Source organism: Dendrobates tinctorius, unplaced genomic scaffold (assembly GCF_039654945.1).
Source record: "Dendrobates tinctorius isolate UK_male_01 unplaced genomic scaffold, ASM3965494v1 ptg000179l, whole genome shotgun sequence".
Taxonomy (NCBI): domain Eukaryota; kingdom Metazoa; phylum Chordata; class Amphibia; order Anura; family Dendrobatidae; genus Dendrobates; species Dendrobates tinctorius.
In genome coordinates this window covers 3494968-3510284 of record NW_027361846.1, presented here as the reverse complement: position 1 = coordinate 3510284, position 15317 = coordinate 3494968, and the positions used below count along the sequence as shown (strand labels likewise).

Genomic DNA, 15317 nt, shown 5'->3' with positions numbered 1-15317 from the left:
GATCTTTCTGTTTTAGTGACTAGTTTTTGTAGTTGTCTCCTCACATTTGGGTCTTTTGGGGTCACTGTTGTGCTCTGTTCTGGTTATAGAGCTGGATCCATGGAGTGATTGGTCCTCATGGTCACCCTGCAGCATGAGCTGTGGGGGAGGTGAGCAGATCCGGGTTCGGGAGTGTCAACATCAGGAATGTGATGGAAACGCCATTCAGAGCCGGATGTGCAACACCCAAGTGTGTCTAGGTAAAGTAAGGTGGATAAATATCTATGGCTCAGAAATGAAGCAGATACGACCTTCCAGAATTATGTCATTCGCCACCAATTCTCGGAGTCTACCTGTAGTCCATATCTGAGAGGAGGTGGCTGCAGACTTTCCTGACCTGGAGAGACCACTCCTTGTCTTTGCAGGGTTTCCAGTACACCCCTGTCTACAGATGGGTGTCACTGGCCTGGCTGACCATGTGCAGCTATACATTCTGGTGTAGATCCCTACAGCTTCCTATTCTCTGTAGGATGCAACTGCCCTCCTGTCCTGATCATATTGCTGACCCTTCCTCATCTTCTCCAGATATCGGCTGTCCTGTGGATCGTCTGTACCGAGAATGCGGGAAGGACGACAGCTGTCCATATAGTTGTGCTCATCTGACGCAGCAGGTGGAATGCTTCCCGGACGACTGTGAGGAGGGATGTCATTGCTCACAGGGCACCTACTACCACAACGGCTCCTGCGTCACGGTCAGACACTGCGCTGTTGAGACATACAGCTGTTACTTCTGCTTGTTGTCAGTGAATGTGAAATATTCTTGTTGGCGTCTGGGGATGACAATCTATTCTGGCCATGTCATGTCACAGCAGTGTCTTAGAACATGCTGTAGACCTATGTGTCCATCACATGACTAGGACAGAAGGATTGCCATCTTCTGGCACTAGCCAAGAAATGACTTTCTGTGCCCTGTGTGCTGGTCAGGACTGTCCTTGCCTGGTGACAGTGGACATTCTCCATGGACTGAGGAGAAATTTATCTGATGATCTGCACATCCAGCCAGGAGACGAGATGCCGCCAGGAGCAGAGATCCATCTGGGATGCAGCTCATGGTATGGAGGATGGTGGCCGCTCGTGGTGCCCTACTCTTGTTCTCACACAGCTTACTTCTCCTTATTATCCTTTTCTTTCTCCATCTTCTTATCCCCTTTTTTATTCTTATTCTTCCCCTTTTGATTCTTCTCATTCTTCTTCTTTTCCTTCTGCCTATCTTCTCCATTTTCTCATTCTTCTGCTTCTCCTTTATGTTTTTCGGCTTCTTCATTTCTCTTCTCATTTCCCTCCGCCTTGTCCTTTTCTCCTTTCCTTTCTGCGTTTTCTTTTCCCCTTATTCATCATCTCCTTCCTTCTGATTTTCTTCTTTACCTTCTTATTCTGTTTCACTTTTTCCTTCCCTCGATTCTCCCCTCCTTCTTCCTCTTCAGTTTCTTCTTTTTTTCTCCCTTTCCTTCTCTTTGTTTTCCTCCTAGTTATCATTCTTCTCCTTTTTCTCTTCTTCGCTGCGTCTTTTTCTTTCACCCTCCTCATTCTCCCTTTGTTTCTCTTCTGCATCTTCTTATTCTTGCCTTCCTTCCCTTTCCCTATTTTTTCCTGAGTGTCCTTGTTCAAGTTGTCTACTTCTCATCTCTTTTTTCTTTTTTTCTGCTACTCCTTTTCTTTTCCATATTCTGTTTTTTCTTCTCCACTTTTTTTCTTATTTTTCTTCTACTTTCTCTTTCCACATAATTTCTTTTTTTTCTCCTTATTATCTCTAATTCCTCCTTCCTTTCCTTCCACTATTGACCCTTTTTATATTCTCTACTTCTCCCTGTTCTTTTTCTTCAGCTTCTCTTCCCCTTTTGTTACATTATCTCTTACTCCATCTTCTTTTCATGCTGCTTCTCTTCTTTTAATTCTTTTTCTTCTTCTCCCCCTTTGCCCAGTCCCCTTTTTATTGTCCTTCTTGTATTTTTTATTTTTTTCCTTTTCATTCCATTCTCATTTCTATTTTTTTTTCTCTTTTTTCTCATTTCCTTCTGCATCTTTTCTTTGCCATCTCTCTTGCCTTTCTTCCTCCTCTTCTATTTTTTCATTTTCCTCGCTCTTGTCTTTCTTTCCCTTCCATCTTCATGCTCTCCTCCCTCTCGATCATCTTCTTCTCCTTCCGTCTTCTTGTTTCTCTCCCTTTTGTCTATCTTCCTCTCTTTCCATCTTCTTGTTCTTTCCTCCATCTTCTCTTTCACCTTCCTCTTTTCCTTCTTCATCTTGTTGTTCCACTCTCTCTTCTCCTTCTTCCTCTCTTTCCAACTTTTTCATTCCCCTACCTCTTGTAATTCTTCTTCTCCTTCCAAGTTTTCGTTCCCCTCACACATCCTTTTTCCTCTCATCTTCTCACACACCCCTTCTTGTCTTTCTTCTTTTCTTTCAATCTTCTAATTCTCTTCCCTCTTGTCCTTCTTCCTCTCCTATCTTTACATTCTCCTCCCTCTTGTCATTCTTCCTAAATTTCAATATTCTTGTTCCCATCCCTCTTGTCCTTTTTCCTCACCTTCCTTGTCCTTCTTCCAACTTCTTGTTACCCTCTGTCTTGTCCTTCTTTCTCTCCTTCCATCTTGTTCCCCTCCCACTCGTCCTTCTTCCTTTCCTTCCACCTTCTCGTTCCCCTCCTTCTTGTCCTGTTTTCTCTCCTTCTATCTTCTCATTCCTCTCTCTTTCCTTCTTCCTCTCCTTCCATCTTATCCTTCCCCTCTCTCTTCTCCTGCTTCTATTTTTTCCTCCCTCTTGTTCCTCTTCCTCTCTTTCCACCTTCTCATTCCTCTCCCTCTTGACCTTCTTCCTCTCCCTCCATCTTCTATTTCTCCTTGCTCTTGTCCTTCTTCCTCTCTCCTTCCACTTTTTATTCCTATTTCCATCTTCTCCTTCTTCTCCCTCTTGTTCTTATTTTTGTCCTTCCATCTTCTCATTCCTATACTTTCACCTTCTCATTCCCCTCCCTCTCATCTTTCTTCCTATCCTTTCATCTTCTCGTTCCCCTCCCTCTTGTCCTTCTTCCTCTCACCTTCTCGTTCCCCTCACGCTTGTCCTTCTTCCCCTCCTTCCATCTTCTCCTTCTCCTCCCTCTTGTTCGTCTTCCTCTCCTTCCATCTTCTCCTTCCCTTCCCTTCCTCTGCTTCCTTCTTCTCCTTCTCCTCCCTCTTATTCCTCTTCCTCCCCTTCCACCTTCTTGTTCCCCTCCCGCTTGTCCTGCTGCTTCTTCTTCTTCTTCTTCTATTTTCCCCTACTTCCTTCTTCTCATTCCTCTCCTTCCATATTCTCGTTCCCCTCCCTCTCATCCTTCTACCTCTCCTTCCATCTGTTCGTTGTACTCCCTCTTGTCCTTCTTACTCTCCTTCCATCTTTTCACTCTCCACCCTCTTGTCATTCTTCCTAAACTTCAATCTTCTTTTTCTTCTCCTTCCTTGTCCTTCTTCCAACTTCTTGTTCCCCTCCATCTTGTCCTTCTTTCTCTCCTTCCATCTTCTTGTTCCCCTCCCACTCATCCTTCTTTCTCTCCTTCCATCTTCTCGTTCCCCTCCCTCTCATCCTTCTTCCCCTCTTCCATCTTCTATTTATCCTTCTTTCTCTCCTTTCATCTTCTCATTTCCATCCCTTTTGCCCTTCTTCCTCTCCATCTTCTCCTTCCACTCTTTCTTCCTATTTTCATCTTCTCCCTCTTGTTCTTCTTTTTCTCCTTCCATCTTCTCATTCCTCTCCTTTAATCTTCTCATTCCCCTCCCTCTCATCCTTCTTCCTCTCCTTCCATCTTCTTTTTCTCCTACTTCTTGTTCCTCTTCCTTTCCTTCCACCTTCTCGTTCCCCTCCCTCTTGTCCTGTTTCCTCTCCTTCTATCTTCTTATTCCTCTCCCATTCCTTCTTCCTCTCCTTCCATCTTCTCCTACCCCTCTCTCTTCTCCTGCTTCCATCTTCTCCTCCCTCTTGTTCCTCTTCCTCTCTTTCCACTTTCTCATTCCCCTCACTCTTGTCCTGCTTCCTCTCCTTCTATCTTCTCGTTCCCCTCCCTCATGTCCTTCTTCCTCTCCATCTTCTCCTTCTGCTCCTTCTTCCTGTTTCCATCTTCTCCTTCTCCCTCTTATTCTTCTTTCTCTCCTTTCATCTTCTCATTACTATCCTTTTATTTTTTTATTCCCCTCCCTCTCATCCTTCTTCCTCTCCTTTCATCTTCTCCTCCCTCTTGTTCTTCTTCCTCTCCTTCCACCTTCTCGTTCCCCTCCCTCTTGTCCTTCCTCTTCTTCCATCTTCTCCTTCACCTCCGTCTTCCTCTGCTTCCATCTTCTCCTTCTCCTCCTTCTTGTTCCTCTTCCTCTCCTTCCAACGCGTTCCCCTCCCTCTCATCCTTCTTCCTCTCCTTCCATCTTCTCCTTCTCTTACCTCTTGTTCTTCTTCCTCTCCTTCCACCTTCTCGTTCCACTCCCTCTTGACCTTCTTCCTCTCCTTCCCCTCCATCTTCCTCTGTTTCCATCTTCTCCTTCTCCTCCTTCTTGTTCCTCTTCCTCTCCTTCCACCATCTTGTTCCCCTCCCACTTGTTCTGTTTCCTCTCCTTTCATCTTCTCCTTCTCCTCCCTCTTGTTTTTCTTCCTCTCGTTCCACCTTCTCGTTCCCCTCCCTCTTGTCCTTCTTCCACTGCTTCCATGTTCTCATTCCTCTCCCTTCATCTTTTCATTCCCCTCCGTCTCGTCCTTCTTCCTCTCTTTCTATCTTCTCCTTCCCCTCCGTCTTCCTCTGCTTCCATCTTCTCCTTCTCCTCCCTCTTCCTCTCCTTTCACCTTCTCGTTCCCCTCCCTCTTGTCCTGTTTCCTCTCCTATCTTTTCATTCCTCTCCCTCTCATCCTTCTTCCTGTCCCTCCATCTTCTCCTTCCCCTCCGTCTTCCTCTGCTTCCACCTTCTTATTCCCCTCCTTCTTGTCCTGCTTCCTCTCCTTTTATCTTCTCATTCCCCTCCCTCTTGTCCTTCTTTCTCTCTTTCTTTTACAACTCATCCTCTCACCTTCACCATTGTTTCCGGTGTAGCACGTGTGTGAGCGGGCTCATGAACTGCACGTTTTCTACTTGTCCAATGGATGGAGGCTTCACCCCTTGGACGCCCTGGAGCACCTGCTCAGTGACCTGTGGAGGACTGGGTAACATGACACGATCACGTCACTGTACCAACCCTGCTCCGACGAATGGGGGCAAAATTTGTGATGGGGAAGGGGTGGACATTAAGTATTGTCAAACCCCAGAGTGTGGAGGTGAGTGCGGCTCACCCTGAGCCCCGTGCTGAGACATTCTTGGGTGTATTATATGTCACCTGTGTCTTGTCTTCCAGATACGATAGAGCCGACAATGGAGACGACCACGGCGTCCACAGGTAACGGCAAAACCGCCTGTCAGGAAAATATGAGTAATTCCTAAAATGCTACGTACACTTCCAATGCTCATGCTGCCCCACCCCCATTAGGTTTGTGCAGTGTAAACACAAAGCCCCATGTGCAGGCGCGTAGCTGCAGCCCCATCTCTCCCTACACTGTGTAATTCTATCCACTCTTCCCCTCTCCCTTCCTCACAGTAGCTGGCCAATACTCATGACTAGTTAAATTCAGTTCTTCCCGCCAAGGATTTAAGTTCCTTTGTCTGTTCAAAATCGAATTTAATAAAACACGATACTCCTAGGGCCAGAAAACATGTATTTTCAGAGTCGGCATAGTTCAAGCTATTCACAGCAGCATTTTGTGACTTCTGGGGCCAGCAGAAACCGAAAAAAGGGTTTTTGCCTCACAGTACAACACAGACTGATCATGTTCGGTCTCAAATGAAAGATAATTTCGTAAGCGGAAAAATGGTACCCCTGTCGTCACTCTGCAAGCTTCCCAGCGAGAGTTATGGCAAGTCCAAGTTTGGGAATGCATTCTCTGACTCAGCCCCATGGTGAGGTCAGCAAGAGAAGAGCATAAAGCTGGGATGCTCGCGTAGGAGGGTGTCATTTGCCCAGAGAAGCGGCTAACATGAGGCTGCACTGATGTAACATTTTCCTTGGGACGATTCTCCTCCCCTTTATCAACACTGTATTTTGTCTCCTTTTGTAATATCCTTTGTATTTTTGTAAACACTGCCTATATTTTCTGGCGTAAACTTATAAAATTACTAGTTTGTTCTTTTGGCTCTATGATTGAACCGACACGTTCTCTGTGCCAAATTTCGCTACCTATTGGATTGGTTCCTGACCTGATATAAGCTAGTATCAAGCAAGGAACTGATGGCAGCACAGCGTCCATGGTGGTATTGGGAAATTGAATGGATCAGAGGTTTATGTGTGTATTTCCTGCCTAGACTGGTGGTATACATACCGCCTTCACTGCCTAATTACAAGCATGGGACCAGGCAGCCTTTCCGGCCTCTACTTATCCTAGGTGCAGTTCCCTTACTGACCTGAGGGTAAATGGGGGCGCCAGAGAGATGCAAGTTCATAATCGGAACTGAAAGTGTTAAACATAAGTTGTGTGGATTTATATATCACCCGACACTATATATAATATATAAAATCCTGACAATTGAGGGGCAAAACTTTCCCCCGAATTTCTGACACCGCCAAAGTGCCGCCGCCATTCCATTAAGACATAGAGCCCAATTCATGAAGGTGTTTTTGAGCAAGAATTCATATGTTACCGACTTTAGACATTTGTCTGCCAGTTGTGGCCAGCCGCACCATTATGGGCAGAACTAGAGTGCGGCCGGGTGTGGCAAAGCCTCCCGACTAATTCATCAAAGTGGTGGCCTAAGGTCCTCCAGAACCATCACTTCTCATTCCCCTCCCCCTTGTTCTTTTTCCACTCTGTCTATAGCTCGGCCGTTTATGACTGTCATTGTCTGCACTGCAGCACGGGGGTCATTCCCTTATGTTTCTGGCCGAGGCGCTCGTGAGATACCCCTCATCCAGGGGTTAATTCTGTGAACCCTCTGGTCCCATCCAGGCCCTGGGGACGAGCTGAGCGCCTGGTCGCAGTGGACGCCATGTTCTAAGAGCTGCTCGGACACCCGGTATCCTGCAGTGAAGACTCGCTCCCGATACTGCCCTGGAGTAAGGACCTGTGCCGGAGAGACGTACCAGGAGAACGTGTGCAACCTGCCCCAATGTGCCGGTAATACCCCAATCCTGGTCCTGCAGTCTCCTCCAGAGCTGCACTCACTATTCTGCTGTTACATCGTGTCTTATCCTCTAGTCAACTCCAGAGCTGCAGTCACTATTCTGCTGTTACATCGTATCCTCCAGTCACCTCCACAGCTGCACTCACTGTTCTGCTGTTACATCGTATCCTCCAGTCACTTCCAGAGCTGCAATCACTATTCTGCTGTTACATCGTTTCTTATCCTCCAGTCACCTCCAGAGCTGCACTCACTATTCTGCTGTTACATTGTATCCTCCAGTCACTTCCAGAGCTGCAATCACTATTCTGCTGTTACATCGTTTCTTATCCTCCAGTCACCTCCAGAGCTGCACTCACTATTCTGCTGTTACATCATACAAAACCTACAAAAGACAAAATGAAAAAAACCCTGCTATAATTAAATAAAGTAAAAAGCAAAAGTGCATTTAAATCATACAGAGTTCTTAGTAATACTGTATTTGATCAAACATCGCATAAAAGCCGTCCCACCATCGACAAGGTGACTCTGTGGTCGGGGTGTTTTTTTTTTCATTTTGTCTTTTGTAGGCTTTGTCTGCTTTTTGGCCATGTGAACATGCGTTTATATGCTGCATGTGTACCAACTCAATCCAAGCTCAATTTTTGTGTTTTTTCTTTGTACTTTTGCATTCTGTGCAAGCCGGGGTGTGGCCTCCCTCTCCTGAGCTGGAAATTGTATATAAAGGCTTCCCCTGACTGGTGTCCGGTGGTTGGGACCCGGTCCTTGTCTGCCCTTATTCACACAGACGTCAACTCTGACACATGATAAGGTTACTAATACTCGACAGTGTAGGACCGCCCCGATCAGAGTCACCTTGTCGATGGGGGGACGGCTTTTATGCGATGTTTGATCAAATACAGTATTACTCAGAACTCTGTATGACTTAAATGCACTTTTGCTTTTTACTTATTTTATTATAGCGGGGTTTTTTTCATTTTGTCTTTTGTAGGTTTTGTCTGCTTTTTGGAAATGTGAACATGCGTTTATATGCTGCATGTGTACCAACTCAAACCAAGCTCAATTTTTGTGTTTTTGCTGTTACATCATGTCTTATCCTCCAGTCACTTCCAGAGCTGCACTCACTATTCTGCTGTTACATCATGTCTTATGCTCCAGTCCCCTCCAGAGCTGCACTCACTATTCTGCTGTTACATCATGTCTTATTCTCCAGTCACCTCCAGAGCAGCACTCACTATTCTGCTGTTACATCATGTCTTATGCTCCAGTCACCTCCAGATCTGCACTCACTATTCTGCTGTTACATCGTGTCCTTCAGTTCTGAATGCGAGTGGAGTGACAGTTTTCGTGTCTCCGGTGTCAGGTCCGGACTCTCCTCCCTGTGACTCGGAGGGCTGTTGGGACAGGAACTGCTCGTGGAATCCGTGGTCAGAGTGGGGCGAGTGTTCTCGGTCTTGTGGAGTTGGGCAGCAGAGACGTTTCCGCACATACAACCCCCCTGGGGACAGAGGCCGGTGGTGTGAGGACATCCTGACCGGACACATGGAGCGGCACTTTTGTAACCTGCAAGCTTGTAAAGGTAACAGAGAAAAGAAGTGGTGATGGGGGTGATGGTAATTATGGTGACTGGGGCACAGAGAAGGAGGTGGCACTGGTGGTGGGGCACAGTGGCGGAGGTGGCACTGGTGGTGGGGCACAGTGGCGGAGGTGGCACTGGTGGTTGGGCACAGTGGCGGAGGTGGCACTGGTGGTGGGGCACAGTGGCGGAGGTGGCACTGGTGGTGGGGCACAGTGGCGGAGGTGGCACTGGTGGTGGGGCACAGTGGCGGAGGTGGCACTGGTGGTTGGGCACAGTGGTGGAGGTGGCACTGGTGGTGGGGCACAGTGGCGGAGGTGGCACTGGTGGTGGGGCACAGTGGCGGAGGTGGCACTGGTGTTGAGGCACACTGTTGGCGCTGGTGGCACTGGTGTTGGGGAACAGTGACAGAGATGGCACTGGTGTTGGGGCACAGTGGCGGAGGTGGTGGCACTGGTGTTGAGGCACAGTGTTGGCGGTGGTGGCACTGATGTTGGGGCGCAGTGTCGGCAGTGGTGGCACTGGTGGGGGGGCACAGTGTATGCGGTGGTGGCACTGGTGGTGGGGCACAGTGTCGGCGGTGGTGGCATTGGTGGTGGGGCACAGTGTCGGCGGTGGTGGCATTGGTGGTGGGGCACAGTGTCGGCGGTGGTGGCATTAGTGTTGGGGCACAGTGGCGGAGGTGGTGGCACTGGTGTTGGGGCACAGTGACGGAGATGGCACTGGTGTTGGGGCACAGTGGCGGAGGTGGTGGCACTGGTGTTGAGGCACAGTGTTGGCGGTGGTGGCACTGATGTTGGGGCGCAGTGGTGGCACTGGTGGTGGGGCACAGTGTCGGCGGTGGTGGCATTGGTGGTGGGGCACAGTGTCGGCGGTAGTGGCATTGGTGGTGGGGCACAGTGTCGGCGGTGATGGCACTGATGTTGGGGCGCAGTGTCGGCAGTGGTGGCACTGGTGGTGGGGCACAGTGTATGCGGTGGTGGCACTGGTGGTAGGGCACAGTGTCGGCGGTGGTGGCATTGGTGGTGGGGCACAGTGTCGGCGGTGGTGGCATTGGTGGTGGGGCACAGTGACGGAGATGGCACTGGTGTTGGGGCACAGTGGCGGAGGTGGTGGCACTGGTGTTGGGGCACAGTGGCGGAGGTGGTGGCACTGGTGTTGAGGCACAGTGTATGTGGTGGTGGCACTGGTGGTGGGGCACAGTGTCGGCGGTGGTGGCATTGGTGGTGGGGCACAGTGTCGGCGGTGGTGGCATTGGTGGTGGGGCACAGTGTCGGCGGTAGTGGCATTGGTGGTGGAGCACAGTGTCGGCGGTGGTGGCATTGGTGGTGAGGCACAGTGTCGGCGGTGGTGGCACTGGTGGTGGAGCACAGTGTCGGCGGTGGTGTCAATGAGGGTGGGGCACAGTGGCGGAGGTGGCACTGGTGTTGGGGCACAGTGTCGGCGGTGGTGGCACTGGTGGTGGGGCACAGTGGTGGAGCTGGCACTGGTGTTGGGGCACAGTTTCGGCGGTGGTGGCACTGGTGGTGGGGCACAGTGACGGAGGTGGCACTGGTGTTGGGGCACAGTGTCGGAGGTGGCACTGGTGTTGGGGCACAGTGACGGAGGTGGCACTGGTGTTGGGGCACAGTGTCGGCGGTGGTGGCACTGGTGTTGAGGCACAGTGTTGGCGGTGGTGGCACTGATGTTGGGGAGCAGTGTCGGCAGTGGTGGCACTGGTGGTGGGGCACAGTGTATGCGGTGGTGGCACTGGTGGTGGGGCACAGTGTCGGCGGTGGTGGCATTGGTGGTGGGGCACAGTGTCGGCGGTGGTGGCATTGGTGGTGGGGCACAGTGACAGAGATGGCACTGGTGTTGGGGCACAGTGGCGGAGGTGGTGGCACTGGTGTTGGGGCACAGTGACGGAGATGGCACTGGTGTTGGGGCACAGTGGCGGAGGTGGTGGCACTGGTGTTGAGGCACAGTGTTGGCGGTGGTGGCACTGATGTTGGGGCGCAGTGGTGGCACTGGTGGTGGGGCACAGTGTCGGCGGTGGTGGCATTGGTGGTGGGGCACAGTGTCGGCGGTAGTGGCATTGGTGGTGGGGCACAGTGTCGGCGGTGATGGCACTGATGTTGGGGCGCAGTGGTGGCACTGGTGGTGGGGCACAGTGTATGCGGTGGTGGCACTGGTGGTAGGGCACAGTGTCGGCGGTGGAGGCATTGGTGGTGGGGCACAGTGTCGGCGGTGGTGGCATTGGTGGTGGGGTACAGTGATGGAGATGGCACTGGTGTTGGGGCACAGTGGCGGAGGTGGTGGCACTGGTGTTGGGGCACAGTGGCGGAGGTGGTGGCACTGGTGTTGAGGCACAGTGTATGCGGTGGTGGCACTGATGGTGGGGCACAGTGTCGGCGGTGGTGGCATTGGTGGTGGGGCACGGTGTCGGCGGTGGTGGCATTGGTGGTGGGGAACAGTGTCGTCGGTAGTGGCATTGGTGGTGGGGCACAGTGTCGGCGGTGGTGGCATTGGTGGTGAGGCACAGTGTCGGCGGTGGTGGCACTGGTGGTGGAGCACAGAGTCGGCGGTGGTGTCAATGAGGGTGGGGCACAGTGGCGGAGGTGGCACTGGTGTTGGGGCACAGTGTCGGCGGTGGTGGAACTGGTGGTGTGGCACAGTGGTGGTGCTGGCACTGGTGTTGGGGCACAGTTTCGGCGGTGGTGGCACTGGTGGTGGGGCACAGTGACGGAGGTGGCACTGGTGTTGGGGCACAGTGTCGGAGGTGGCACTGGTGTTGGGGCACAGTGACGGAGGTGGCACTGGTGTTGGGGCACAGTGTCGGCGGTGGTGGCACTGGTGTTGAGGCACAGTGTCGGCGGTGGTGGCACTGGTGGTGGGGCACAGTGACGGAGCTGGCACTGGTGTTGGGGCACAGTGACGGAGCTGGCACTGGTGTTGGGGCACAGTTTCGGCGGTGGTGGCACTGGTGTTGGGGCACAGTGTCGGCGGTGGTGGCACTGGTGTTGAGGCACAGTGTCGGCGGTGGTGGCACTGGTGGTGGGGCACAGTGACGGAGCTGGCACTGGTGGTGGGGCACAGTGGTGGAGCTGGCACTGGTGTTGGGGCACAGTTTCGGCGGTGGTGGCACTGGTGGTGGGGCACAGTGACGGAGGTGGCACTGGTGTTGGGGCACAGTGTCGGAGGTGGCACTGGTGTTGGGGCACAGTGACGGAGGTGGCACTGGTGTTGGGGCACAGTGTCGGCGGTGGTGGCACTGGTGTTGAGGCACAGTGTCGGCGGTGGTGGCACTGGTGGTGGGGCACAGTGACGGAGCTGGCACTGGTGTTGGGGCACAGTTTCGGCGGTGGTGGCACTGGTGGTGGGGCGGTGGTGGCAATGAGGGTGGCAGTGATGATGATGATGGTGGTGGCAGCTGTGCACTTTTCTCCCCATCTCCCTTTAGTCAATGGCGTCTGGTCCAAGTGGAGCCCGTGGTCGTGGTGTGACCGCTCCTGTGGTGGAGGGAGGTCAGTGAGGAGCAGGACCTGTACCAGCCCGCCACCCAAAAACGGAGGAAAGGAGTGCGCCGGCGAGAAGTACCAAGTGCGGATCTGTAACCCCAGGCCTTGTGGTGAGAGAGGCAGAGGCACGGGCGGGAGAGGATAATCATGTTGTGCTGCAGGCAGGACAGCGGAGGCGGCTGCCCGGCTCTCAGAGCATTGTCTGCACCGATACATTGCACCAGATCCTCAGCTGTGAGAAGGATTGGTCAGGACAGGTTTCCACTCACTGACAGTCAGCAGAGATATTGCAGATCAGAGAGGGACATTATACAGTGATGAGGCTTCATTTACATGGGACTGCACTGCCCATTAACCATTTAAGATGTGACGTCTTTTTCCGCCCTCTTGTGTTTTCTTCCATGCAGCGGATGGTTGCCCCCCGGGCATGGAGCAGGTGGGGTGCGCTAATCATTGCCCCCGTCGTTGTGTGGATCTTCAGCAGGGGATCGTGTGTCTGGACGCAGAGCGGTGTGAGCCGGGGTGCCGCTGCCCCTCAGGTCAGTCTCCTCTCTCTCTTATGGTGGCGTGTGGAAGCGGTCAGGGCCCCACTCACCCTCTTCTCATGTTGCCAGGGTCCCTGGAGCAGGACGGACGGTGTGTCCCTATCACCCAGTGTGAGTGCACCGACAGCCACGGGCAGAGTTGGACCCCCCAGAGCTTTCGCCAGGACGACTGCAACAACTGCACCTGCGCAGAGGGTCGAATGCAGTGCAGCAAGGACCCCTGTCCCCACTCCGACTGTGCCTGGAGTCAGTGGTCAGCCTGGTCCCAGTGCTCCACCACCTGCAGAAGAGGCAGCCAGGCACGCTTCAGGTGACTCCCGGAGGATACCCTGTAAATATCGTCAGCAGCCACAGTGCCCCCCAACACTGCCAGCCTCAGTGCCCCCCAACACTGCCAGCCACAATGCCCCCAACACTGCCAGCCACAGTGCCCCCCAACACTGACAGCCACAGTGCCCCCAACACTGCCAGCCACAGTGCCCCCAACACTGCCAGCCACAGTGCCCCCCAACACTGCCAGCCACAGTGTGCCCCCAACACTGCCAACCACAGTGCCCCCCAACACTACCAGCCACAGTGCCCCCCAACACTGCCAGCCACAGTGCCCCCCAACACTGCCAGCCACAGTGCCCTCCAACACTGCCAGCCACAGTGCCCCCCAACACTGCCAGCCACAGTGCCCCCCACCACTGCCAGCCACAGTGCCCCCCAACACTGCCAGCCACAGTGCCCCCCAACACTGCCAGCCACAGTGCCCTCCAACACTGCCAGCCACAGTGCCCCCCAACACTGCCAGCCACAGTGCCCCCCAACACTGCCAGCCACAGTGCCCCCCAACTCTGACAGCCACAGTACCCTCCAACACTGCCAGCCACAGTGCCCCCCCAACACTGCCAGCCACAGTGCCCCCCAACTCAGACAGCAACAGTACCCTCCAACACTGCCAGCTACAGTGCCCCCTGTCGTAGATGTAATTGTAAATGGTATAAGCCTCTGACCTCAAGGGGTGAATATATTGTGGAAGTCGGGAATCCCAGCATTTTCTATAACACATGGTTACATGCCTGGCAGCTCTGTTCTAGGTCCCTGGATGGGAGGTGTGGACAGTCCTGGGAGAAACAGTGCGCTGTGGCTCTTTTACCATTATTAAGGAGCACCTCCCTCCTCTAAGCTCTGAGCCATTTCCGTGACATCAGGTTTAGTAATTCTCTTTCATTATTCCTTTTCATGTAATTGTATGTACCGTGTTGTTTTGTTCCCATTTTGTATCATGTTTGTAGATTCTTATGAACTCTGTAACCGTCCTGTTCCTCTTGTTCTGTAAACCACACTTTTGTTATTGTAGTTAGCAGTGACTGTACCAGTGTGTGTGTGTATGAGCACTAGGGTGACCGCAAAAAATCGATGTTGGAATTTTGTCCGTCTGGACCCCACAAAACGATTCCCCTTTCCAGATATTGAGAGAGCCAAAATTTGAGCTCGATCAATGACGTTAACCCGTGTCGCTCGTCGCTCAAAGTTTGAAAAAATCCAAATTGAGGTATTTTAAGATTTAGGTATTTTGCATGGTCTGTTAGACTATAAAGAATGTGACAACAACATTGCAGAAATAGCCCTGACCACATTTTCGAACCATTTGTGGTATTTGAATGCAGAGTTGGTGGGATTATCGTTTTTTGATCCCACCATTACAGACAATGAAGAGTTGTTAATGGCTAATAAATTGTTCAGTAGCACAGATGAACCATCAGAGCACGCTAGGGTTGTAAATCCAAAAGTTAGGAAAGAAAAATTAAGAGGTAGGAAGTAACCGACTTTAACGACCTTCTGACAAAAGATGAAGAACAAAAGCAATATGTCCTGCAAGTTGTAAGCAAATGCCGAGCATTATATTCTGACGTTTCAAAAACTACTTTAACAAAAGCTCTAGAATAGATTAGATAACTATGTAAAATTATCAGCTCATGTAGGTTAGCGTGCTCTGATGGTTCATCTGTGCTACTGAGCAATTTATTAGCCATTAACAACTTTTCATTGTCTGTAATGGTGGGATCAAAAAACGATAATCCCACCAACTCTGCATTCAAATACCACAAATGGTTCGAAAATTTGGTCAGGGCTATTTCTGCAATGTTGTTGTCACATTCTTTATAGTCTAACAGACTATGCAAAATACCTAAATCTTAAAATACCTCAATTTGGATTTTTTCAAACTTTGAGCGACGAGCGGCAAGGGTTAACGTCGTTTGATCGAGCTCAAATTTTGGCTCTCTCAATATCTGGAAAGGGGAATCGTTTTGTGGGGTCCAGACAGACAAGATTCTGACATTTTTCCCCCCCATATGAGATCCGGTCACCCTAATGAGCACACACATAAACCTTGTAGATTCTATATGTTTCTTTTACTTTGTTTGCCTCATTTGTTTCAATGTTGTGTGTACCCGTCTGCCTCTCAGCCACCACACTCCCAGTACAGGGCTGATTACGGCGACCACCTTATG

The 15317-nt window shown here is 51.5% G+C and overlaps 1 protein-coding gene across 1 annotated transcript in view; it reads left to right on the top strand.

Moving 5' to 3' along the window:
• LOC141054879 (SCO-spondin-like) overlaps nucleotides 1–15317 on the top strand; it is a 463576-nt gene that overhangs the window by 347302 nt on the left and 100957 nt on the right. The window contains exons 85-94 of the mRNA XM_073551763.1: nucleotides 90–239; nucleotides 565–731; nucleotides 964–1091; nucleotides 5087–5307; nucleotides 5385–5426; nucleotides 7027–7194; nucleotides 8562–8777; nucleotides 12214–12381; nucleotides 12679–12810; nucleotides 12886–13126. Coding sequence (XP_073407864.1) covers nucleotides 90–239; nucleotides 565–731; nucleotides 964–1091; nucleotides 5087–5307; nucleotides 5385–5426; nucleotides 7027–7194; nucleotides 8562–8777; nucleotides 12214–12381; nucleotides 12679–12810; nucleotides 12886–13126 — 1633 coding nt within the window. The remainder of the gene's footprint in view (nucleotides 1–89; nucleotides 240–564; nucleotides 732–963; nucleotides 1092–5086; nucleotides 5308–5384; nucleotides 5427–7026; nucleotides 7195–8561; nucleotides 8778–12213; nucleotides 12382–12678; nucleotides 12811–12885; nucleotides 13127–15317) is intronic.